The sequence below is a fragment of the Oncorhynchus kisutch genome, linkage group LG29, assembly GCF_002021735.2.
Source record: "Oncorhynchus kisutch isolate 150728-3 linkage group LG29, Okis_V2, whole genome shotgun sequence".
Classification (NCBI taxonomy): Eukaryota; Metazoa; Chordata; class Actinopteri; order Salmoniformes; family Salmonidae; genus Oncorhynchus; species Oncorhynchus kisutch.
This window is the reverse complement of record NC_034202.2, coordinates 14,277,818-14,305,326: the sequence shown is the minus strand read 5'-3', so window position 1 is coordinate 14,305,326 and position 27,509 is coordinate 14,277,818. Positions and strand designations below refer to the sequence as shown.

General features: G+C 41.5%; 1 protein-coding gene across 1 annotated transcript in view; it reads right to left on the bottom strand.

Moving 5' to 3' along the window:
* Positions 1–15,845: 15,845 nt before the first annotated feature.
* LOC109873570 (neuropeptide FF receptor 2) overlaps positions 15,846–27,509 on the bottom strand; it is a 35,698-nt gene continuing 24,034 nt past the window's right edge. The window contains exon 5 of the mRNA XM_031808705.1: positions 15,846–18,367. Coding sequence (XP_031664565.1) covers positions 17,576–18,367 — 792 coding nt within the window. The 3' untranslated portion in view covers positions 15,846–17,575. The remainder of the gene's footprint in view (positions 18,368–27,509) is intronic.

Genomic DNA, 27,509 nt, shown 5'->3' with positions numbered 1-27,509 from the left:
CTCAAAATCAATGGCTCCAACTTTGGGACATAAAGAAGGATTTTATCTAACTAACCGACACTACATATTGTAGCTGGGACCCTTTGGATGACAAATCAGAGGAAGATTTTTTTTATGTAAGTGAATATTTAATCGCTATTTGTGAATGTATGAATCCTGTGCCGGTGGAAAAATGTGTGGGTCGCCGTCCTCAAACAAACGCATGGCATGCTTTTGCTGTAAAGCCTATTGTAAATTGGACAGTGCAGTTAGATTAACAACAATTTAAGCTTTTAACTACTCGCTGTTGGGACATTGGTCTGAGGAAGTGAGTACAACTGGCTGTGTACCTCATTGGGAGATTTGGACAGGGTAGTGAAACTTGCTACCCGGAGCTATAGCCTTTTTCCCCTGTTAAGTGTTTAAATTTTGGAATATGTTGGGCATGGTTATTTTGATTGTTATTTTTGTTGTGTCTGTGGATTGAGCAGTTGTCTCGTGGGCACATCCCTGGCTTGGGGGAATCTGCCAGCGTGCTGGGTGGTTTATTTCCTTGCCAGTGGGCTACAGTGCATAATTACCCACCGTGAATCCGCACGAAGACTAGGGTTGAATTATTGTAGGTTTGGGGAAGCTCCATATCTCATCTCTCTTCTGTGGTGCCCAGTGTGATTGTCATTTATCTTGTTGTTGTCTGGTGTGCTCAGCCGGGGGGTTGAGCAAGATTATTTTTTTGTATTTACTTCTGACTATGGCGTCTAATGTAGATGAGCTCGTACGCTTTCCAGAGGAACTAAGAATTATATACTGAAGAACAGCTGTTGATCGTGGAACATTATGATTGAAATTAGTGAATCTGTTACGTTGATGCAAAAATTAAATGCGTAGGAAGGACCCTGAGATGTTATTTTCATTGGCGCTTGTAGCTGACGTGGTCTCTTGTGCCCTGTTCCTGAACATTTACTTGACTGACCATTGTTTGGTGTTGTCATGTTCTATCTCTCCTGTCTGTTCCCTCCTGGTCTCGTTTTCTTCTTACCTCTTAAACGTTGCTTCCTGTGTGCAAAGGTTGCTGAGGTCTGAGGAGGTTGGCTGGGGCAAGTGGAAGTGTGAACACGTAACCCCTCGTCACTTTGGGACGCAGAGTCTGTCACTTTGGGAAGCAGAGGCTGGTAAGTTGTTCCGGGGTCCTTGTTGGTCCCAGGTTTTATGGAGGGGGTGGGTGACGACCCTCCCACTCTGTCTGCCATGTTCTCTCTTTGCTCTTGTTTCCTTATTAGGATGCCGGTGGGCGGAGCCGGGAAGGTTGTCAGCAACATGGGGAAACACCTGGGCCCGGGTGTGTCCCAGAATAAATAGACCTCTTCCACATTCATTGGGAGACTCTCTCCACGCAGACACACTATTGTTTATTTGTATATAGGTTACCTTGGTTAACATATTTTGTTATTCCTTATCTCTACGTTGTCTCCCTTTTTGTTATGAACTTTGAGCCGGTTCATGACACAACCCATTGGGTATATCACCACACCCTTATATGCCAGGTCTTGAAATATGCAGATAGATGGATTAAAAGTAAACTTACATTGTGAAACTTCTGATAGTCAGCTTTCTAACTCTGCCCATAACTTGTGGACTTTATAGCACTCCCAGAAGGCATGAATTATTGAGTAATTTTTAGCTGGAACATTAACTCTGCCATTGTGCTGTAGAATTTGTGAATTGTCTCTTGTATAATAAATGATATACATTAGTTTATACTGGACTAAGCATACAGTATATTTTCGTTAACTAATTTTGTTATTTGTTATTCCAACACTCTCTTCATCTTCTGCCAATATCAGTACTTTTTAAGTCTTGGTTCCAATAGTTTATATTTTTTTATATAAGAGATTGTCAGTTGTATAGGCTCTCTGCAAAGTTTTGTATATCTTACCTATGATATGAGTATCTTTTTCTGACTCAAATAGGATTCCCTCAACATTGCTCTGATGTCCAAAATCTTTCAGGTCAAAATTTCGAGAAACTTAAGTTACATATATTTGAAAATGTCTAATTGCTGTCTTATCTCATGGAACTAATTGTATTTCCTATTACCACATAATTCACTGTTTCTATGCTTCTAGTTTTCCATGCGGGCCAATTTATCAGTGAATTCTGAAAAGCTATCCAAGGATTATTTTATAAGGGTGTGATATTGGTTCATGTAGAATCTGTCATTTTCTTCCATACTGTTAGTGTTGTTAATGCTCTTGGCTTTATCATTTGAAAATAGACACATGAAAAGATTCTGGAGATGAGTATGCGCATCTTCAAAATAAATATATTGTGTGGTTTTTAGTCTTTTACTTTTGTATATTTTTTTCTATGATCACTTCATTGTTGAGAAAGAGCTCTCAAGGTAAGAATTTCACTGTGCTGATTTACACCTGTTGTATCCTGTGTATGTTGCTAATAAACTTTTAATGCTTCGAAGAAATCATCAGACATTCTAACAATTCTAGGAATCGATTGAACACTACTCCACTTCTCTGTGGAACATTGTCTTTGTATTTTCAGGGTGAAAAGTCAGGAACCCAGTCAGGAACCAGGCTCTGAGATTTGGCACGTCCTCTTCTGGATATGCCGGGTGGAGATTATAATACAATTCTATTCATTACATGATTCGTAAACATTATCATAATGTAATAAACAAAATGAGTAACGATAACTTGGCTATATACACAGGGTACCAGTACCTGAGTCGATGTGCAGGGGTACAAGGTAATTGAGATAGATACAGTATTTACATATAACTAGGAATAAAGTGAGATAATAAACAGTAGCAGCTGCGTATGTGATGAGTCAAAAAGTTCGTGCAAGAAGGGTCAAATGCAGATAGTCCAGGTAGCTATTTGGTTAACTCTTTAGCAGTCTTTTGGCTTGGGGGTAGAAGAAGCTGTTCAAAGTCCTAGTTAGTTCCAGACTAGGCACAGACTAGTTTGTGATATTTCCGTTACAAAGTTCCAGTGTCTTATAATTTCTTGTCGGACAGTTCACATATTGGAGGAAATTAGTCGCCCAGTATGAATTTAGGAATGTCAGGTGATAGATACACTGTCCAGTTTGGCAACATGGTCAGTTGAGCAACATAAAAATGTGCATTAGGATGGATGTACACCACTATGATGAAGATTTTACCAAACTCTCTGCGAAGATTGAATGGCCTAAGCGACACGGTCAGTAGTTCTATGTTGTCTACAGAAAGAGAGTCTCTAATGATGTAGTTGTTGCACCAGCCCTCATTGATGTGACACACGGCCCTTCCTAGTGATTTCCCCGTGGTTTGCTGATCCCTATCTGTTCTTACCGAACATCCAAAACCCTGAAGTGAGATTGTTGTCCACAGAATCTTTAAGCCAGGTCTCGGTAAAGCATAGCAGGCAACTGTCTGTATTCATATAGACATTTCACACATGACTGGAGTTTGGTGAATTGCTTTGGTAATGAGTGCATGTTTGTTTGCAAGATTGTAGGTAGAGGTGGCCGGTTCTACCTCTCATGGATGCACTGCCATAACCCTCCTTTCTTACCTCATCTGCATCTCATTTTCCTGGTGCACTCCATTGGGAAGATCCAACAAACCACATCTTGGTTAGCAAACATACAGAGTTGTAGAAGATAATTTCACTCGTAGACCAGTACATCCCCGTAGAGTTCTCCCAGGGTTAGTGCTGTTACTGGTGCTCCTGCTCCAATGAGAACAGACTCCAGGTATGTTGTATGAGTAGCAGGAGAATCACGACTGTTACCAGCTGTGATCACAAATCAAATCAAATGTTATTTGTCACATACTTTGTAAAAACAACAGGTGTAGACTAACAGGAAAATGCTTACGTGCCCATCCCAACAATACAGAAAATAAGGAAATAGAGAAATAATGGAAAAGTAATGAGTAAGGAGAGTTTGGCTATATACACAGGGTATCAGTGCCGAGTCGGTGTGCAAGGATATGAGGTGATTGAGGTAGATATGTACATATAATTAGGAATAAGGTGAACCAGCTGTGATCCCAAATGAAATGTTATTTGTCACATACTTTGTAAAAACAGGTGTAGACTAACATGGGGTAATTGAGGTAGATATAACATATAATTAGGAATAAAGTGACTAAGAAACAGAATAGATAAATAGTAGCATCCGCGTATGTGATGAGTCAAAAAAGTTTGCTCAAAAAGGGTCAATGCAGATAATCTGGGTAGCTATTTGGTTAACTATTTAACTAACTATTTAGCAGTCTTATTGCTTGGGGTTAGAAACTGTTCTGTTGGTTCCAGACCTGTTGTTTCGGTACCGCTTGCTGTGCGGTATCAGGGAGAACAGTCCATGACTTGGGTGTCTGGAGTCTTTGACAATTCTTAGGGCTTTCCTCTGACACCGCCTAGTATAGAGGTCCTAGATGTCAGGGAGCTCATATGCACTACCCTCTGTAGCGCCTTGCGGTCAGACGCCAAGCAGTTTCCATACCCACCGGTAATGCAGCCAGTCAAGATACTTTCTATCGTGCAGCTGTAGAATCTGAGGGCGCATGCCAAAGCTTTTCAGCCTCCCGAGGGGGAAAAGGCATTGTAGTGCCCTCTGTTGGTGTATGAGGACCATGATAGATCCTTAGTGATGTGGACACAGAGGAACTTGAATCTCTCGGCCCTCTCCACTACAGCCCAGTCGAAGTTAATGGCGACGTGCTCGGCCCTCTGTTTCCTGTAGTCCATGATCAGCTCTTTTGTCTTGGGAGAGGTAGTTGTCCTGGCTCCACACTGTCAGGTCTCTGACCATCTACCTATAGGCTGTCTCATCATCGTCGGTGATCAGGCCTACCACCGTCGTGTCATCAGCAAACTTAATGATGGTGTTGGAGTTGTGTGTGGACACGCAGTCATGGGTGAACAGGGAGTACAGGAGGGGATTAATCACGCACACCTGAGGGTCCCACGTATTGAGGGCCAGCATGGCATATGTGTTGTTGCCTACTATCACCTCCTGCAAACGGCCCGTTAAAGTCCAGGATCCAGTTGCAGAGGGAGGTGTTCAGTCCCATGGTCCTTAGTTTAGTGATGAGCTTGGAGGGCACTATAGTGTTGAATGCTGAGCTGTAGTCAATGAACAGAATTCTCACATAGGTGTCCCTCTTGTCCAGGTGGGAGAGGGAAGTGTTGAGTGCAATAGAGATTGCTTAATCTGTGGATCCATTGGGGCGGTATTCGAATTGAAGTGGCTCTAAGGTTTCTGGGATGATGGTGTTGATGTGAATCATGACCAGCCTTTCAAAGCATTTCATGTCGACAGGCAATAGTCATTTGGAGACGTTACCTAGGCGTTCTTGGGCACAGGGACTATGTTGGTTTGCTTGAAACATTTAGGTATTACAAACTCGATCAGGGAGGTTGAAAATGTCAGTGAAAACACTTGCCAGCTGGTTAGTGTATGCTCTGAGTACGCATCCTGGTAATCTGTCTGATTGTTAACCCGTTTCAAGATCTTACTCATATCTGCTACGGAAAATATGATCCTGCAGTCATCTGGAACAGCTGGTGTTCTCATGCATGTTTCAGTGTTGCTTGCCTCGAAGCGAGCATAGAAGGCATTTAGCTCGTCTGGTAGGCTCACGTCACTGGGCAAATCGCGGCTGCCATTCCCTTTGTAATCTGTGATAGTTTGCAAGCTCTGCCACATCCAACGAGCGTCAGAGCTGGTGTAGTAGAAATTGATCTTAGTCCTGCATTGACACTTTGCCTGTTTGATGACTCGTCGGTGGTCGTAGCGGGATTTCTTTTAAGCATCCGGATTCTTGTCCCGCTCCTTGAAAGCGGCACATCCTATCCTTTAGCTCAGTTTGGATATGTACGTGGGGACAGAGACCCCACGTACAATGCACTTATTAATGAAGCCGGTGACTGATTTGGTAAACTCCTCAATGCCATCAGATGAATTCGGGAACATCTTCCAGTCTGTGCTAGCGAAACAATCCTGTAGCTTTGCATCTGCTTCCGTGTTGCGCGCGTCACTGGTACTTCTTATTTGAGTTTTTGCTTGTAAGCAGTAATCAGGAGGATAAAGTTATGGCCAGATTTTCCAAATAGAGGGCAAGGGAGAGCGTTGTATTATTTCTGTGTGGAGTAAAGGTGATCTAGAGTTTTGTCTCCTAATTGCACAGGTGACATGCTCGTAGAAAGTAGGCCAAACGGATTTCAGTTTCTCTGCATTAAAATCCCCAGCCACTAGGAGCGCCGCCTCTGGATGAGCATTTTCTTGTTTGCTTATGGCCTTATACAGCTCAATGAGTGCGGTCTTAGTGCCAGCATCTGTTTATGGTGGCAAATAGACAGCTACAAAAAATATGGATGAAAACATTCTTGGTTGACAATATGGTCTACAGTTTATCATGAGGTATTCTAACTCGAGCGAGCAGAAACTCGAGCATTATTAATATTAGAAATAGTGCACCAGCTGTAGTTAACAAAGAGCTGCCGTTCGATCCTGCCGATGCACAGAAAAAACAGCTAGATGTATTTTATCCATGTCCTTGTTGAGCTACGACTCCAGTAAGCACAGGATATTAGTTCTTCAAGTCCCGTTAGTCCCGATAGTCTTGAACAGAGCAGTGATTATACGTTCGACCAATAGAACAAAAGGTAGAGGGCACTGTAGGACGATAAGGACGTCTCATAATAATAGCTGGAACTGCAGGAACAGAGCAAATGGAATGGCATCAAACACATGGAAACCATGTGTTTGATGTAACATGGTACCGTTCCACAAATTCCGCTCCAGCCATTACCATGAGCCATCCTCCCAAATGAAGGTTTCACCAACCTCCTGTGGTAGAGGCGGTTTACTTACTCATCGACGTAGTTTCGTCAGGATGCCCGCATGTCGACCTCAATATCTCTGATTTTCCAGAGTCTCTGGGATTAGGGCTGAGCAGTATGTCCTGCACCGATGACTCGCTGAAATAGAAATCTTCATCAAAAAGGGGATTAGAGATTGCTGTTCTAATGTCCAGAAGTTTCTTCGGTCATAGGAAACGATGCCGTAAACATTATGTACAAAACCAAATGAAGATCAAAGCAAAAATAGAAGAATTGGTAAGGAGACCATAAAACGGCAGCTATCCATTATTGCAGCACCATTATGCTCTCTATACTTGTTTACTTATACATCAAACTGCTACAGAGAAAATATATGCTCCTGCCATTCCGGCTTGCACCAGCCAAGGCTCATGCAAGGCTACTTAACAGCACATACCCAAAATGGTAAGGGCTACAACATTTTATACAGTAATGCTAATTCTCTGTGCCCAATAATAATGCCTGTGAAATGTGTTGCCAACAACAAGGACAATCTGGTGAAGTCAGTCTAAATATGGTGGAGCCTTTGTCTAATATAATATAATTTTATTGATCCCCAAGAGGGCATTATTAAGATGGACTTACTTTTGAAGTACTTCTGTATTTGCTAAATGACTAACAGCCAACACTCTGAAAGTCTGTTTGAGCAAACTGACAAGCATGGCTCTCTAAAAACCAATGGGACTCTATACTCCTTTTTTGTAAGTTTAAAGCACATTCCAAATCTCACTGCAGACTTGTTATACTTCTCACAATCTTTTTCTAGTTTTCATTTTCAGACATAACCTACATTAGGTGTCTCTATTTTGTCCCTGAACAGAACATTGATATATTGAAAAAAAGAAATCTAACTCAAGTCTAAATTCATGTTGATTTGCAAGTCCATCAAAGCATACAGTGCCTTGCGAAAGTATTCGGCCCCCTTGAACTTTGCGACCTTTTGCCACATTTCAGGCTTCAAACATAAAGATATAAAACTGTATTTTTTTGTGAAGAATCAACGACAAGTGGGACACAATCATGAAGTGGAACGATATTTATTGGATATTTCAAACTTTTTTGACAAATCAAAAACTGAAAAATTGGGTGTGCAGAATTATTCAGCCCCTGTACTTTCAGTGCAGCAAACTCTCTCCAGAAGTTCAGTGAGGATCTCTGAATGATCCAATGTTGACCTAAATGACTAATGATGATAAATACAATCCACCTGTGTGTAATCAAGTCTCCGTATAAATGCACCTGCACTGTGATAGTCTCAGAGGTCCGTTAAAAGCGCAGAGAGCATCATGAAGAACAAGGAACACACCAGGCAGGTCCGAGATACTGTTGTGAAGAAGTTTAAAGCTGGATTTGGATACAAAAACATTTCCCAAGCTTTAAACATCCCAAGGAGCACTGTGCAAGTGATACTATTGAAATGGAAGGAGTATCAGACCACTGCAAATCTACCAAGACCTGGCCGTCCCTCTAAACTTTCAGCTCATACAAGGAAAAGACTGATCAGAGATGCAGCCAAGAGGCCCATGATCACTCTGGATGAACTGCAGAGATCTACAGCTGAGGTGGGAGACTCTGTCCATAGGACAACAATCAGTCGTATATTGCACAAATCTGGCCTTTATGGAAGAGTGGCAAGAAGAAAGCCATTTCTTAAAGATATCCATAAAAAGTGTCGTTTAAAGTTTGCCACAAGCCACCTGGGAGACACACCAAACATGTGGAAGAAGGTGCTCTGGTCAGATGAAACCAAAATTGAACTTTTTGGCAACAATGCAAAACGTTATGTTTGGCGTAAAAGCAACACAGCTCATCACCCTGAACACACCATCCCCACTGTCAAACATGGTGGTGGCAGCATCATGGTTTGGGCCTGCTTTTCTTCAGCAGGGACAGGGAAGATGGTTAAAATTGATGGGAAGATGGATGGAGCCAAATACAGGACCATTCTGGAAGAAAACCTGATGGAGTCTGCAAAAGACCTGAGACTGGGACACAGATTTGTCTTCCAACAAGACAATGATCCAAAACATGAAGCAAAATCTACAATGGAATGGTTCAAAAATAAACATATCCAGGTGTTAGAATGGCCAAGTCAAAGTCCAGATCTGAATCCAATTGAGAATCTGTGGAAAGAACTGAAAACTGCTGTTCACAAATACTCTCCATCTAACCTCGCTGAGCTCGAGCTGTTTTGCAAGGAAGAATGGGAAAAAATGTCAGTCTCTCGATGTGCAAAGCTGATAGAGACATACCCCAAGCGGCTTACAGCTGTAATCGCAGCAAAAGGTGGCGCTACAAAGTATTAACTTAAGGGGGCTGAATAATTTTGCACGCCCAATTTTTCAGTTTTTGATTTGTTAAAAAAGTTTGAAATATCCAATAAATGTCGTTCCACTTCATGATTGTGTCCCACTTGTTGTTGATTCTTCACAAAAAAATACAGTTTTATATCTTTATGTTTGAAACCTGAAATGTGGCAAAAGGTCGCAAAGTTCAAGGGGGCCGAATACTTTCGCAAGGCACTGTACATTCATTCACAAACTCACTGACTCAACAACTGAGCTTCCATGAAGATTTTTTAACATGTTTATTTTGAAGCCCCACTGTTGTCCTCCATCAGAAATGACAAGCTCACACAGCATTTAAATTGTTTACACAGAAGCCCAGTAACACAACATAACATAGTACAGCCTTTGACATCCTCTTAACTAATTATGTATTAGGTTTACTACGCAGAAGAAATATGGTCTTATCTGCCTGTCTGTAACAGTTCAATCTCAGAGGGTGGGTGGACTACTCTTCTACCAATAAGCTGAGGTATGTATTTTTTATGGTGCACATTTCTTGAATGAGACAATCACAACACCGCCATATACACACACACTCCCAGTAATTTATTGGGTCGGCAATAACCCAATAAATTACTCAGAGTTTATAGACATAGAGTGTCTATAACGACTCTATTTAGTTTTTTATAGCTTACAGTTTATTCGCCATTACTCAGCACCTCTATACAAAATCATTTTCTCTGGGTGTTCACAGCTCATGCTTTTTATTTGAATGATAGACAACCTATCATAACATTTCATGACATTTCATAACTTCAACAGACATGATACAGTTCATACAATATTTACACAGCAAACCGTTTCCTGGAGAGCTACCGTCCTGTACGCTTTTGCTCCAACCCTAATTTAGTGCACCTGATTCAAAACATTTGCCGGTTGATAAACTGAATCAGGTTAGCTACAACTGGGGTCGTAGCGAACACCTACAGCAGGGTAACTCTCCAGGAACAGATCCATAATTGCCTGTCAACAGTGTCAGTGGCCGTGGCCGAATAACCATACTAGTGTACTACTGTTCATACTTAAACTGCATACTGTACTCATCGTCGCATCGTCGCGTTTAGTAAAAAGTATGCAGTATGCCTCGGCCGCAATACAGTAGCAGACTGGCTGAGTAGGTGGGGCGGGGCTTTTTAACCATTTTATTTGAAAACAATCACAGTGAGGTTCCTTCAGAAATTATTCATACCCATTGACTTTGTTGTTACTACCTGAATCAAAATTGATTACATGTATTTTTTCTCACCCACCTACACACAATACCCAATACAAAGTGAGAACATGTTTTTAGAAATGTGTGCAAATGTATTGAAAATGAAATACAAAAATATCTAATTTACATAAGTATTCACACCCCTGAGTCAATACATGTTAAAATGACCTTTGGCATCGATTACAGCTGTAAGACTTTCTGGGTAAGTCTATAAGACAGGGATAGGCAACCCTGGTCCTGGAGTGCTGTAGGTACTGTACTTCATGTCTTTGATTTAACCGACCTGGAAGACCAGATGTTTTGAATTTAGGCAATCACCAAAATGATCAATTAAAGTTTCTCAGTGTGCTGCCTCGTTGGCACACCCTTGCTCTAATAGCTTTGCACACCTAGATTATACAAAATGTGCACATTATTCTTTTTGAAATCGTCAAGATCTTTCATGTCGGTTTTCAAGATTTACAAGATTGCCATAGACTGTAACTTAGACAGCTCAGGAACATTCAACTCCAGTGTATATTTGGCCTTGTGTTTTAGGTTATTGTCCTGCTGAAAGGTGTATTTGTCGTCCAGTGTCTGTTGGAAAGCAGAATGAACCAAGTTTTCCTCTAGGATTTTGCCTGTGCTTAGCTCTATTCCATTTATTTTTATCCCCCCCAAAAACTCCCTAGTCCTTGCCGATGACAAGCATACCCATAACATGATGCAGCCACCACCATGCTTGAAAATATGAAGAGTGGTACTCAGTGATGTGTTGTGTTGTATTTGCCCCCGACATAATGCTTTGTATTTAGGATAAAAAGCTCATTTCTTTGCAAACCTTTTTGCAGTTTAACTTTATTTAGTACCTCATTGCAAAAAGGATGCATGTTTTGGAAATGTTTAGTCCGTACAGGCTTTGTTCTTTTCACTCTGTCATTTAGGTTAGCATTATAGAGTAACTACAATGTTGTTGATCCATACTCAGTTTTATCCTATCACAGCCATTAAACTCTGTAAATGTTTAAAAGTCACAATTGGCATGGTGAAATCCCTGAGCAGCAACTGGTTAGGGAGGACACCTGTATCTTTGTAGTGACTCAGTGTATTGACACATCATCCAAAGTGTAATTAATAACCTCACCATGCTCAAAGGGAGATCCAATGTCTGCTTTTTTATTTTTACCCATCTACCAATAGGTGCCCTTCTTTGCAAGGCATTGGAAAACCTCCCTGGTCTTTGTGGTTTAATCTGTGTTTGAAATTCACTGCTCAACTGAGGGACCTTACAGATAATTGTATGTGTGGGATACAGAGCTGAGGTAGTCATTACAAAATCATGTTAACCACTGTTATTGCAACTTATCCATGCAACTTATTATGTGACTTGTTAAAGCACATTTTACTTGCCATAACAAAGGGATTGACTACTTACTGACTCAAGACATATCAGCTTGTCATATTTTTATTAATTTGTAAACATTTCTAATAACATAATTCCACTTTGACATTATGGGGTATTGTGTATAGGCCACTGACACAAAATCTGAATTTTATCCATTTGAATTCAGGCTGTAACAAAACAAAATGTGGAAAAAGTCAAGGGGTGTGAAAACTTTCTGCAGGCGCTGTAATTGTTACCCGGACATGATTTGATATTGAGATAAAAACGGCTGCATTGGACCTTTAAGTATGCAGTAGCAGGAGGCATCACCCAGCCCCACATTATCTATTGTATTGTTCTGATCTGGTGTCAGTCCCAAGGCAATTGAATAGACTCGGCCTCAGCTCTGAGTGACATCCCAGTTGACTGGAAGAAAGACTGTCATATTGTAATTACACCCCCGGCCAGCATTAAGAAGCCACCAGCATCCTCTCACCCCCATTTTTGGCTTAGTACTCTATTGTCCATCTGTAAGGCTGAACCCAAGCGTAGCATCTGTGACATTCAATACTTCTTTAGTGTGAGATGTCCTCCTTAAATGTCACCCGTCAGTAGGGTTGCAAAGCTACCAGAAATTTACTAAAGTATCCAGAATCTTCTGTAATTTTGGTAATTAATAGGTAATCTATGATAATTTATACTTGAATAACTTCATATTATTAATTTCCTATATCTCTGTCCATAGTGTACATTAATTTCTAGTGGATAGACCATATGGTTCAAGAGAAAATAACCTTAATTAATGAAAAAGGCATCTAATCAACAATTAAATTGTTCTATTAGCGAAAAAATGTACAACATATTACTATTGACATAGTAAAAAAAGATAAAGTATATTTAATACTGAAACCCTCATATTAAACACCAATATTGTTCACTAAGTTGATGGTTTATACAGATTTGTCATTTGATTAAAAAAAATAAAAAAAATGACATGTATTTTATGTGATAAGGCCACACAGAGGGACAGCGATAATTACAGATCCCTCTGATAATCTGAAATATCCAAAAAGGCCACTAGCTACCAAAATTCTGATAATTTACGGCTAAACCTTGAACGTTTCCAGTAATATACCCTCACTTTGCAACCGTACATGTAAGTCATGACCCTAAATAGCCATGTGGAAATGGATGTCTACGTGCAAGGCTAAATGAAGGAAGTGCACCTTCCTTTGTGACACTAAGTGTCTCCTAGGTCATATATAATCTGCGGAAGGAAGAGAAAGTTGAAGAACAAGATGTCCTAGACATGGTTTTCAATACAGAACAGGTACGAAATTGAAAAATGATATCTTTGGTATGCAAGCAAATGGTATGCAATCATTGAGACCTCTCAATTAAAGAAAAAAACACATGGATTTCATGTATGATTTTATGTGAAGTTAATGTGATAACATGAGAGCACGTGAGAATGTGATCTCATGTGAAATAAACATGATAACATGGGGACGCAAAATTTCAGCAGGTACTAACATGAAACTACACGTGACATCATGTGAGCACGTTTTTAAAAATTTTGAATACACTTACAAACATTTCTAAAAACCTGTTTTTGCTTTGTCATTATGGGGTAGGGTGTAGTTTGATGAGAAAAAAATATTTAATTCATTTTAGAATAAGGCTGTAACATAACAAAATGTGGAAAAAGTTAATAGTTTCCGAATGCACTGTACTAAAGATTGGCTAAACATATATTGTACTTGCCCTAATGTATATACAACAACTTGAAGATGTTGTGTCTATAAAATCAAATCAAACTTGATTTGTCACATGGGCCGAATAAAATAAGTGCACACCTTACCATGAAATGCTTAAAAAGCCCTTAACCAACAATGCAGTTGCAGTATGCTGCTGTATTCTAATTTCAATTAGTGTAAAAAATCTGGTACGTTGACCACACTTGGGATTTGAACTTATAACCTCTGTTACTAGCAACCTGCAATGTCCTGCTACACCACCAGGTCTACGAGCATAAAAAAAGATATGGCCACAGACTTATTGGTAAGAAAACATTTCTGGACTTTGCTAAAAGCTGCCCCGAATCAAGTAAATAATTATAAAATTATCACCACCAACATACCATCCACTTAAAAGTGCTCAAGGATACTTGACATGGACTATACATGAATGCTTTGAGGATTTAAACTTGCAACCTCTTGGTTGAGTGCATTGATGTTTCTGCAGTGCCACCAGGTTCATACTTATTGCTTGCCTTGGAACCTGCATTAACACCCCAAAAAAACAAGGGCATGGTTATGGTACAGTGGAAGCGTTGTATCAGTGTTTGTGTTTAATGGTCATGCCAATGCAAGGTGATTACGACCTTTGACATTGTCTGTTCTGTAAACGTTGTAAGAGCATATTATCTGTGGGGGTTTTTCACATGTGAAATCATGTATTTTTGGAACTCTTCACATTTTCCGTTTTACATGTGAAAACATGTTTCTGGAAAAATTCACGTGACATTTCACATGTGAAATCAGGTGCAAGTGAAATTTCACATATGAAATCATATGCAAATGTGTTTTTGGAACACTTCACATGAGATCACGTTTCCACATGTGCTTACATGTTGTCACATCTTCTCACGTGTAGTTTCATGTTATCACTATGCTTTACATGTTGTCACATTGGTTGCATTCCCTTGCTCAGACATTGCATCCATCAACCAATGATTTCGTGCCACGTCATCGACAGTGCCATTGGGTACCAGATTGCTATAGCATATGATGTGGTTATCTGATAAAATACCTATCCAGGCATTGCAAATCTGGCATGCATCAGACACGCCTGGGCAGAGGAACGCGCCCATTAACTGCACATAAGATTACATGGGATCACTGGAACACGTGATTACGTGAAATTCATGTGGTTTTTCTTTAAGGTTGAGGACCACGTTGGGATGTTTGTAAGATGTTCTCATGATGTTTGTTATCAATCGCCAGGACTTCACATGATTGCCCCAGATGGTCTCAAATCATCCCAAACCATTGTAAGTAAAGTACTGAAATGTATGGTGGTATGAAGGTTTTAAAGTAAGTTGTATGCGGTTCAGCTAAAATATCACCCCACCTGGGATTTGATCTCACATCCGCTGAATTTTAGCTGCACCACAAAGTCTGTTTCAGTCCCTTACACCTTAATTACCTATACATCTCTGCACTCAGCAAAATAGTGACTTCTGCACTCCTATTTTAGTTATCAGTTAATTAATATGACAATTCTCTTATCATTGATTTTATTTACTTATTTTTGCAATTTCAGGGTTTTCTGTATAGTTGTCTAATGTTGATGGGACATATTATTCAGTTTCAATGTTATTCCTGGATTACTATGATAAATATAATAGTTTTTCTTGAGTGTATTTTTAACAAAACTGAGATTTACTTTGAAAGCTAAAGTGTGTGAATACAGGAGACACCAGTTATTGACACAGATGTGGCGTAGCAGAAATATTGGAGTAGAGCTAAGAAAATATTGACTAAATACACTAAAGTAAAAGAATGTAATAAAATCAAAAAAGCAACACATGAAAATGACATAACAATAACGAGGCTATATACAGGGGGTACAGGTACCGAATCAATGTGCGGGGTACAGGTTAGTCAAGGTCATTTGTAAGGTAACTATGCATTGATAATAAACAGTGAGTAGCAGCAGTGTAAAAACACTGTATTTAGTCCCGGTGGCCATTTTATTAATTGTTCAGCAGGACCCATGCCAAATATTTCAGTCTCCTGAGGGGGGAAAAGGTCTCTTCACAACTGTCTTGGTGTGATTGGACCGTGACAGTTCGTTGGTGATGTGGACACCAAGGAACTTGATGGGGGTCTGTTCGTCCCACCTTTTCCTATTGTCCACGATCAACTCCTTAAACTTGCTCACATTGAGGGAGAGGTCGCTGTCCTGGCACCACACTGCCAGGTCTCTGACCTCCTCCCTATAGGCTGTCTCATCGTTGTTGGTGATCAGGCCTACCACTGTTGTGTCGTCAGCAAACTTAATGATGGTGCTTGGCCACGCAGTCAGGGAGGACAGCAAGTACAGGAGGGGACTAAGCACGGGCCCCTGTGGGACCTCAGTGTCGAGGATCAGCATGGCAGATGTGTTGTGAGTTAAAATCCCAGGTGAGGACATGTTGAATAATAATTACTGTATAAATTAACATCGTGATTTTCCACACGTTAAATCATGTATTTTTTCTGTAAGATAAGACTATCAAAGTGCAGTATAATACAAGATGATGCTGAAATCAAAATGTATTCTATTGTTAATGTTGTAGTTTCCAATCAGACTTCTCCCCATATACAGATTGGCATATAATATAACATACACAATTCTTTATTATCTATCAGGGGTTTGGAACCTAAGTTATTTTCCAATCGTTTAGTTCTGAGCAGAACCAACAAAAAAAATTCTACCTTTCCACTGTCCCGATCAGCATAATAAAGTTCTGAACCGGTTCGAACCAGAATAAAGTACCGTTTTTTTCGTCCTTTTATGTTCCTTTTTTAAGGAGGTTAAAGTTAGTTAATATCCTGCAATTTTACACATTTTCCATGGGGTGTAGTGAAAATGTTGCCGTTTTAAAGCAAGTTTGCTGCAATTCTATACATTTTGCCATGGGGTGGAGAGAAGATTTAGAAATGTTATAAGTAATATACTGCAATTCTACTCATTTTGCAATCGGGTGGTGATACATTTTTGCAATTTTAAAGCACATTTTCTGACATTTTGCCATGACTTATGCCATGTTAAAGTAACTGTCCAGTGAAAATCTCACTTTTAAAAGTTAACATTCTGTTAACTCATACCCAGGAAATGTTGATGACTCGTCCTATATTTGTGGCCAAAGCATAAATTGGAGAAAAACCCCAACTCAAAACTTTTTACAATGCTTGCTATATGATGTCTTACTCCTGATTAGGATGAGCTGGCCAATCAGTGGTCTACTCGCATGAATATTATTAATGACCTGTATGCATCCACACCATTCTGATGTTGAGGTATGTTACACCATTCCAACACAAGCAGCTTTTTAACATACTTCATTAAAATATTTTGGGAAGTAAAACTATTTCACTCATATTGTAAGTAATTATAGATCATATTCACTGAAATATGATATCTGAGTGACTAATAACATCAATGGGGCCCCCTGTAGGTCAGAACCCCTCTGCCCTCTGTGACCGGTTGGTAATTTGACTACAAGTTTAGATGGCTGGTTAGACTAACTTACCAAGTTCACGGGGCACTAAGTGTTCGCTTATGTGGCTTATGCCTAAGGCTGGCCCTGATTAACGGACAGACAAGTGTAGGGCGCAAGATGCGACTCAAATTTTTGCGGGGTGTGGAGAGAGCGAGAGAGCGAGAGAGACAGGTGGACATGGAGGAGGTTTTAAGAAAAAAAATATTCCTAAAGTGTCAAGTTTACCCTCAAGGGCCTCTCTCTATGTGGTTGGTTTGATAATACCTTCACAGCGTCTGCGTCCCAAATGGGCCCTGGTAAAAAGTGGTGCAATATAGGGAACATGGTGCGATTTGGAACACCCACTGCCTGTTTCCTCTCTGTGCCCTGAATGTCTATTGCACAATATAGGTACATTACATGTATGTGTATTACAGTTCATGCAACAGTACAAATGTTTAACTGTAATTTTTAAATACGGGATACAATCTCCAGGTTCTGAATACATGTCCCAATGGCACATACAGTATGACATGTTTAAATCTGGGATACCTTCTCCAGGTCCTCCATGATCAGATCATGCTCCTTCATGTTGCTCCCCGACGACCTCTCGCCTGACGTCCGCCCGACAACTTCCTCCCGGCCCAGCCCCTTCCCGTTCACCAAAGCCAATCCTGACCCTGCCGAGCCGGGCCTGGTGGGCAGATGCAGGTTCTCAGGTAACACTGCGTTGCCTTGGATACGACGCGAGTAGATCACCTGGCGCTCCATGTAGGCGACGCACAGCTGGAACTTAAACGCAGCCTCGAACCCCCGGCGGAAGTTCTCATTGAAGAAGCCGTAGATGATGGGGTTGACGGAGGAGTTGAAGAAGGCCAGCCAGTGGGCCAATGGGTACACGTAGATGTTGATGACACGGTGCTGGCTCGCTGTCAGGCTGGCGTAGTCACTCAGCATCATCAACGTCCAGAGCGGCAGCCACGACAGGATGAAAAGCAACGCCACCATCAGCAGCATCTTGATCACCCTCTTCTTCTTCTTCGACACCGTCTGACGGTGGTTGTCCAGGCCGGGCTTCGTCCCACCGCTGCTGCCACTACTGATTCCCCGGCCTGAGGCGGGTACAGCCATCTTGAAGAGTGTGAATCCGATGCGGACGTACATGATGACAATGAGTGACAGTGGGGCTAGGTAGATGTTAGCAAATAGGACGGTGGTGTAGATCTTCCTCATTTCCTGATTGGGCCAGTTCTCACGGCACCAGTAGATTGGGAGTGTGTTGTTGTAGCCGTCCCCCAGTAGAATCAGGACACGCTGCTCCTTGGTCACCTTGGATAAGATTAGATTTTTTTAAACTAGATTAATTTCATTTAAATTGACTTTAATGTCCTCAATGAGGCAATTTGGCCAGTAATTTTGCAGCATACAACACATACATACAAAGTGACAGTCACACAAAAAATAAATTGCTCTGATGCCTACTCAAGCACCTTAAAGACCATGTTGCAAGTTACAATTGGTTTAAATTTGCCAATAAAATATAATAGATGGCAATACTCTCAAAAAAGGTAGAACAATTCCCCACGGGCTGCTAGAGAAAAAAATATGCGCTAGTAAGCAACGCCCCTCAAGTGCATGACAGAGCCTGTAATTTTGCCTGTGACGTTACACCAGGTGAAGGCTCTGGATCTGACTGGGGCAACTCAACTGGGAAACATTTCTGTAGAGGACAGACAGGTTTAGGGGGGGGGGGGGACTTTAAGCAATTTTAGAATAAGGCTGCAATGTAACAAAATGTGGAAAAAGTCAAGGGCTCAGAATACTTTCCGAATGCAGTGCATTGAAGTGGATTTGAAGTGGATTGAACTGATTGAAGTGGATTTAACAAGTGACATCAGTAAGGGATCATAGCTTTCACCTGGATTCAGCTGGTCAGTCTGTCATGGAAAGAGCAGGTATTTTTTATGTTTTGTATATTCAGGGTATATATTGGGATGCAAACTCTATATCTGACATTGTACAGGTGTCTTTTTTTAAGGCCATAACCATGTGTGTGAGGTGTATGCTTTCATTTCAAAGTAGATTTGTTTAAGACTACCAATAAACACTGTGACCCTGATTTAGCCCACTGCAGCAAAAGGTTAATTGCACCCCGGATAGCACGGACCTAGAATTCATTGGGTCAAACTAACAACTAAAATGAACCAGTCACTCAGAAAAACTCATCATGACTCTCAAGTCAGTTAAAAGAGTTGTTAAAAAAATGAATCAAACTGCACATCTCATCTTCAGTGGTACCGGAAGCAAGGGCTTTACCTGGGAGTACGACAACAGTCTCAGTCACAGCCATTCTGTCAAAATGTATTGTATGTAACCACTCAAATGCATGCGAACTGATATGGACGCAGCACTAACATATTTTCACAGTGCGGACCAACCAAATTGGGTCTTGTTTGGGGTCAGAGTTCATTAGAATAATAGCCAGTGTGTAGAATAATACCAATAGATGCAATAGATGATATTGCATATTTCTACCTTTGTGTACCTATTTAGGATACATCACCATGAAGAGAATGACATTAATATCCATAATTATGCATTTCAATGTAGTACAGATCAGGCACCCATAATGTAATTCCGTTATCGTAATTCTGTTACCGGGTGTAAATCCACTTCAATTACTGTAATTCAATAACTAAAAAAGTATTTTTTCTAACTCAAGGTGTCATGTCATAGCTTACACCCCATTCTTCCTGCCAACGTATTTGCATCTTAATTCAGAGCAGATATTTAACAGAGTTTTTGGAGAAAGTGGACACATAAAAAACAGCATGAGCCTATGTCTGTTTATTGTGAAGAAAATTTGCCAGGGCACAAGCACCTGAATGCCCTCAAGACTCCTTTCTATGCGCACTAAAATAACAATCTGAATTTTCCTGTGGAAGCCTAACACAGCAAGATCGTATTTTATAACTTAGCTAGTCATGTTGGCAATTGAACAAGCATTCAAATCATGCCCACCTTACCCAGATTGCGATTTATAATATGTGATGGGGTGGATGCAGGGTTGTGTTCCAAATGAAACATCTACCAGTGTGCTTGCTCTTGTTTCTCAACGGCACCGGTAGAAGAGCTCAAAAAATGACCTTATAGTTGAAGACTCTTCATTGAGTCATAAAAGTGCATTGATTTCAATGCTTAGGAACTGTGCACATTTTGGAGAGATGTGTGGCCACTTGGAGACACCAGTTAGTCATCAAGCTTTTATTATTAGAATCAGCTGTGTAGTACTAGGGCAAAAATACGAGTTTGGGAAATGCTGGACTAACTGGTGTCTCCAAGTGGCCACAAATCTCTCCAAAATGTGCACAGCTCCATCCTGTGAAACGCCTTCTCAGCATCCAGTGAAACCAGCAGGACATGGGTCTTTGGTGCGTTTACTTGAGCTATAATATCAAAAAGACAGTGAATATTATCAGAAGAGTACCTATCTCTAATAAATCCAGTTTGGTCCACTATTATTTTGGGAAGATGAGTCTTTTGGCGAGCAATTTGGTAATTATTTTGTAGTCGAAATCCAACAAGCTTATCGGCCAGAAGGATGAGCAGGATAGAGGGCCTTGTCTTTTTTGAGCACATAGAGTCTGGGAGTGCTCTGCTTTTTTTCTTAGAGAAAGCAGATGCAATTATTTTACCAGGCAAGTCAGTTTAAGAACAAATTCTTATTTACAATGATGGCGTACCGGGGAACAGTGGGTTAGCTGTCTCGTTCAGGGATAGAACGACAGGGTACAGGAGTCGATCCAGCAACCTTTCGGTTACTGGCCCAACGCTCTAACCACTAGGCTACCTGCCGCCACACTAAGAGGTCAGTTAGTTGACCTCTTAGTGTGGCTTTGGCAGCATCCCATATTGTGGCCGGAGAAACAGGAGTCTTTGTTGTCTTGTGTGGATTTGTCTATCCATGTAGTAACCAATGTATGGAATGATTTGTTTGATAACATGGAGGTGTTGAATTTCCAGCTCAGTACGTTTTTACAGAGGTCAAAGTGGACAAAGGCGTGATCTGAAAGTGCTATGGGTCCGATTGTACAAGTGGCAGAATTTATGAAAATCTTTGGGATAAAAATGTAATCTATCCGAGAGTAGGTGTTATGGACATTGGAGTAGTATGTATAGATGAGCTATTTGTCTCTCCAGATATCTATCAGTCCCATGTCTTTAGTAAGAGAGTTCAACATCTTTGCTGATCTAGGGTGTGTGGTGGGGACTTGAGATGATTTGTCCTGAGTTGACGGTACAATTAAAATCTCCAGCCAGCACTCCGAAGGATACAATGCTTTTTGAACAGGGTTATCTTTTTCGACATGAAAGCAGGAGTATGTTTTAGATGCATATACACTGCTCCAAAAAATAAAGGGAACACTAAAATAACACATCCTAGATCTGAATGAATGAAAAATTCTTATTAAAATACTTTTTTCTTCACATAGTTGAATGTGCTGACAAGAAAATCACACAGAAATTATCAATGGAAATCAAATTTATCAACCTATGGAGGTCTGGATTTGGAGTCACACTCAAAATTAAAAGTGGAAAACCACACTATAGGCTGATCCAACTTTGATGTAATGTCCTTAAAACAAGTCAAAATGAGGCTCAGTAGTGTGTGTGGCCTCCACGTGCCTGTATGGACACCCTACAACACCTGGGCATGCTCCTGATGAGGTGGCGGATGGTCTCCTGAGGGATGGTCTCCTGAGGGATCTCCTGAGGGATTTCCTCCCAGACCTGGACCTGGAGCGAGACATGATGTCCCAGATGTGCTCAATTGGTTTCAGGTCTGGGGAATGGGCGGGCCAGTCCATAGCATCAATTCCTTCCTCTTGCAGGAACTGCTGACACACTCCAGCCACATGAGGTCTAGCATTGTCTTGCATTAGGAGGAACCCAGGGCCAACCGCACCAGCATATGGTCTAACAAGGGGTCTGAGGATCTCATCTCGGTACCTAATGGCAGTCAGGCTACCTCTGGCGAGCACATGGAGGGCAGTGCGGCCCCCCAAAGAAATGCCACCCCACACCATGACTGACCCACCGCCAAAGCGGTCATGCTGGAGGATGTTGCAGGCAGCAGAACGTTCTCCACAGCGTCTCCAGACTCTGTCACGTGCTCAGTGTGAACCTGCTTTCATCTATGAAGAGCACAGGGCGCCAGGCTGTAAATTGTTAATTTTCTCACTTGACATAAAAAAAAGTAGGCTAAAACGTTAGTAGGCCTGGGTTAGGCTATAGGGCATATCCCTCTCTCAGCTAAACTAAAATGTATAAAAAATTGACGGCTATAATGACATTTAGGGTGGCGGGTGGGTCATTGGACGGTGGCTATAAGTTGTCTTACCTCCATTAGTAATAACAGTAATCGCTTTCAGTTATTGGTCCATTTCTCAGTGGCCAGGATTGTCCTTCAAAAAACGTTTTTCCTCTTTGGGAGTTTTGAAGTGTTGCATGGTTCCTCCGTGAATAATCCTGAGCTCGTTTGGGTATTTGAATCCCCTCAAGATGCCTCAGTCAATGAAGTTTTTCTTCACCTCGTCAAACTCTCTACGCTTTCGTCGTATTCCAACTGACTGATTCTGGTGTAAGGTGAGTTTGGCATTACCCACTGCAATGGTGTTGATTTTTGCCGCCTGTAGGACTCATTCCTTGTCGGTGAATCTCGGGAAACTTACTGTGATTGGGTGGTTGTTCTATGGGCCTGTCAGTGGACAGGTGAACCCACTCGAGACTTTGTCTTGCAGGTAGCGGATCAGTGGCATGTTTCCCTCTTTTTCGGCCAGGTTTAATAGAACACAGTTATTCCTTCGCCCCCTTATTTCCAGGTCCTCTGTTTTTTCTTCCCGTTGCTCTATTTTCCTTTTAGCAGATGCTATTGTTTTCATGGCATCGGTCAGTGAGTTTTCCATGGATAGGATTGGCCCCTCTGCTACATCCGGGCCCCCCATGTTGTTGTTGATATCAGGCAAGGCATTTTCCAGTGTTGTCACCTTGCCCCCTATCGCACTGAGCTGAGAGTTAATGCCATCTACTGTAGTTTGATGTTGAGTTCTGTACATTGCGTTCTCAGCTCAGAAGAATGTCTTAGAGGATGAGGTTGACTGTTATTGGGCCTTGGGGACCTTCAATGCTGCAGAAATATTTTGATACAATTCTCCAGAACTGTGCTTCGACACAAACCTGTGTCGGAGCTCCACGGAGAATTACTTTCACCTCATGTCTTGGTTTTTGACATGCAATGTCAACTTTGGGAACTTATATAAACAGGTGTGTGCCTTTCCAAATCATGTCTAATAAATTGAATTTACCACAGGTGGACTCCAATCAAGTTATAGAAACATCTTAAGGATGATCAATGGAAACAGGATTTGTGCTTTTTGTGACTCCTCTCTTTGGCTGGAAAATGGCTGGGTTTTCTGTGACTTGGTGGTGACCTAACATAATCGTTTGTGGAGCTTTCACTGTAAAGCATTTTTTAAATCAGACACTGTGGCTGGATTAACGAGAATTGTATCTTTAAAATGGTGCCTAAAACATGTATGTTTGAGAAATTTGATTTATGAGATTTCTGTTGATTTGTATTTGGCGCCCTGAAATTTCATTGGCTGTTGGCGAGCGGAACCCCGTTCCCAGACAGGTTAAGCTCGGGACCCTGGGTCTCGACCCCGCCCTGCGAAACTGGATCCTGGACTTCCTGACGGGCCACCCCCAGGTGGTGAGGGAAGGTAACAACATCTCCATCCTGCTGATGCTTAACACTGGGGCCCCACAAGGGTCCATTCCCAGCCCTCTCCTGTACTCCCTGTTCACCCATGACTGCGTGGCTATGCACGCCTCCAACTCAATCATCAAACTTGCAGATGACACTACAGTGGTAGGCTTGATTACCAACAACGACGAGACGGCCTACAGGGAGGAGGTGAGGGCCCTCGGAGTGTGTTGTCAGGAAAATAACCTCACACTCAATGTCAACTAAACAAAGTTGACATCGACAGGACAGTAGTGGAGACATCTGTATGGAAATTTGTCCATTTTTACACATCACGGACAAACTGAAATGGTCCACCCACACAGACAGCGTGGTGAAGAAGGTGCAGGAGGCTGAAGAAATTTGGCTTGTCACCAGGATAACTCAAACTTTTACAGATGCACAATCGAGAGCATCCTGTTGGGCTGTATCACCGCCTGGTACGGCAACTGCTCTGCCCACAACCATAAGGCTCTCCAGAGGATAGTGAGGTCTGCACAACGCATCACCGGGGGCAAACTACCTGCCCTACAGGACACCTACACCACCCGATGTCACAGGAAGGCCAAAAAGATCAAAGACAACAACCACCCGAGCCACAGCCTGTTCACCCCGCTATCATGCAGAAGGCGAGGTCAGTACAGAAATTGTTAGGTTAGATTACTTGTTAGATATTACTGCATGGTCTGAACTAGAAGCACAAGCATTTCACTATGCTCGCATTAACATCTGCTAACCATGTGTATGTGACAAATCAAATTTGATATCAAGACAAATATAAAGGGAGGGAGACAGGCGGAGAAGAGAGATGAATGTGATTGAAAGAACTAGAATTTTCATCTGGATATTTTCTGTTTTTATTTGTCAGCTTTAGGCCTATGTATTTACATACTTGATGATGGAAATGATAGGCCTACTGCTGCATTGGCCTATAGTCTAGGATCTCATTTATTTAGCCGCCAATGGATCACAGTGTATCAATGTGTTCAAATGGCATAGGCTAGTGCTCTCGTCATAGTTGAATTTGAACTTGTATCATTTTATATTAGATTTTTATGATTAACCACGTGACATTGATTTTGAGAAACAAAAACGTTATTCCATGAAAATGTACATACAGTGGGGCAAAAAAGTATTTAGTCAGCCACCAATTGTGCAAGTTCTCCCACTTAAAAAGATGAGAGAGGCCTGTAATTTTCATCATAGGTACACTTCAGCTATGACAGACAAAAAGAGAAAAATATCTAGAAAATCACATTGTAGGATTTTTAATGAATTTATTTGCAAATTAAGGTGGAAAATAACTATTTGGTCAATAACAAAAGTTTATCTCAATACTTTGTTATATACCCTTTGTTGGCAATGACAGAGGTCAAACGTTTTCTGTAAGTCTTCACACGCTTTTCACACACTGTCGCTGGTATTTTGGCCCATTCCTCCATGCAGATCTCCTCTAGAGCAGTGATGTTTTGGGGCTGTTGCTGGGCAACACGGACTTTCAACTCCCTCCAAAGATTTTCTATGGGGTTGAGCTCTGGAGACTGGCTAGGCCACTCTAGGACCTTGAAAGGCATCTTACGAAGCCACTCCTTCGTTGCCCGGGCGGTGTGTTTGGGATCATTGTCATGGTGAAAGACCCAGCCACATTTCATCTTCAATGCCCTTGCTGATGGAAGGAGGTTTTCACTCAAAATCTCACGATACATGGCCCCATTCATTCTTTCCTTTACACGGATCAGTCGTCCTGGTCCCTTTGCAGAAAAACAGCCCCAAAGCATGATGTTTCCACCCCCATGCTTCCCAGTAGGTATGGTGTTCTTTGGATGCAACTCAGCATTCTTTGTCCTCCAAACACGACGAGTTGAGTTTTTACCAAAAAGTTATATTTTGGTTTCATCTGACCATATGACATTCTCCCAATCTTCTTCTGGATCATCCAAATGCTCTCTAGCAAACTTCAGACGGGCCTGGACATGTACTGGCTTAAGCAGGGGGACACGTCTGGCACTGCAGGATTTGAGTCCCTGGCGGCGTAGTGTGTTACTGATGGTAGGCTTTGTTACTTTGGTCCCAGCTCTCTGCAGGTCATTCACTAGGTCCCCCCGTGTGGTTCTGGGATTTTTGCTCACCGTTCTTGTGATCATTTTGACCCCACGGGGTGAGATTTTGCGTGGAGTCCCAGATCGAGGAAGATTATCAGTGGTCTTGTATGTCTTCCATTTCTTAATAATTGCTCCCAAAGTTGATTTCTTCAAACCAAGCTGCTTACCTATTGCAGATTCAGTCTTCCCAGCCTGGTGCAGGTCTACAATTTTGTATCTGGTGTCCTTTGACAGCTCTTTGGTCTTGGCCATAGAGGAGTTTGGAGTGTGACTGTTTGAGGTTGTGGACAGGTGTCTTTTATACTGATAACAAGTTCAAACAGGTGCCATTAATACAGGTAACGAGTGGAGGACAGAGGAGCCTCTTAAAGAAGAAGTTACAGGTCTGTGAGAGCCAGAAATCTTGCTTGTTTGTAGGTGACCAAATACTTATTTTCCACCATAATTTGCAAATAAATTCATAAAAAATCCTACAATGTGATGTTCTGGATATTTTTTTTCTCATTTTGTCTGTCATAGTTGAAGTGTACCTATGATGAAAATTACAGGCCTGTCTCATATTTTTAAGTGGGAGAACTTGCACAGTTGGTGGCTGACTAAATACTTTTTTGCCCCACTGTATATAAAGATTCATAACTGGCATGCAGATCGGTGCAAATTGTAAGCCTCCCGCATGTTTTGAGCCCCACCTGTTTTGCATGTTAATTTGGCAATGTAAAAAAAAAGCAGCATACAAACATGGTCTCTTTTTTGCTTTCTTGAGTGAGGCAGCTCCAAAATGCAGGTGTTTCAAAATGCAGCCAGCGGAAAATACAGAGCGTAGGGGTTGGTAATGTTCTCAAGTTGCACCGTGATTGGCTTACTGTTCTGTCACTCATGGGGACACTATGTCACCACTAAATCTACGGGTAGAGTTCGAAAATTCAAGCCCCTTGCGTGCTGCCATAGAGTTACATTAGAAGTGCCCATCCAAGAAGGCTCATGTGAAAACACGTTATATCTACTGTAGCTTTGTCAACATCATACTTTCAAAATCTTAGCTAGCAATCATTGGACATAAACATTACACAACAAGTTTGAAATTGCAAATGATTTGGAAGGAATAGTAGCTAACTGCAAGCGTTGAAAGGTAATCACTAGCCTGTGGGTGTGTGGTCCAAGTCTGGGTTTAAGGTCTCTATTCCAAGCTTAAAATTATGAACATTCAACACCATGGGCCATAAAAGGTTGAATACATTGGCCATGCTGTCAATTCAGCATGACCTCTACCGCATTCAAAACAACTGGAAATCCGGAACTGGGAAATCTCAGACTTCAGTGAGTTCAAGACAAACTAGCTACGACTGGGAAAATATGGTCATCCAACTCGGAATTCCAAGTCAGGAACTTGAGCCTCTTTCTAGAGCTCCGACCTGATGATCACTGATGTCAAGAATCAACCTTCAGAGTTCCCAGTTGTCTTGAAAGCACCATAAATCCAGAGAATCCCAGACTTTCATGACAAAGTTTGATGACAAAATGTACACACGAAGGACCGCTGCGCCACCTTCCTCTTCAAGTGAGC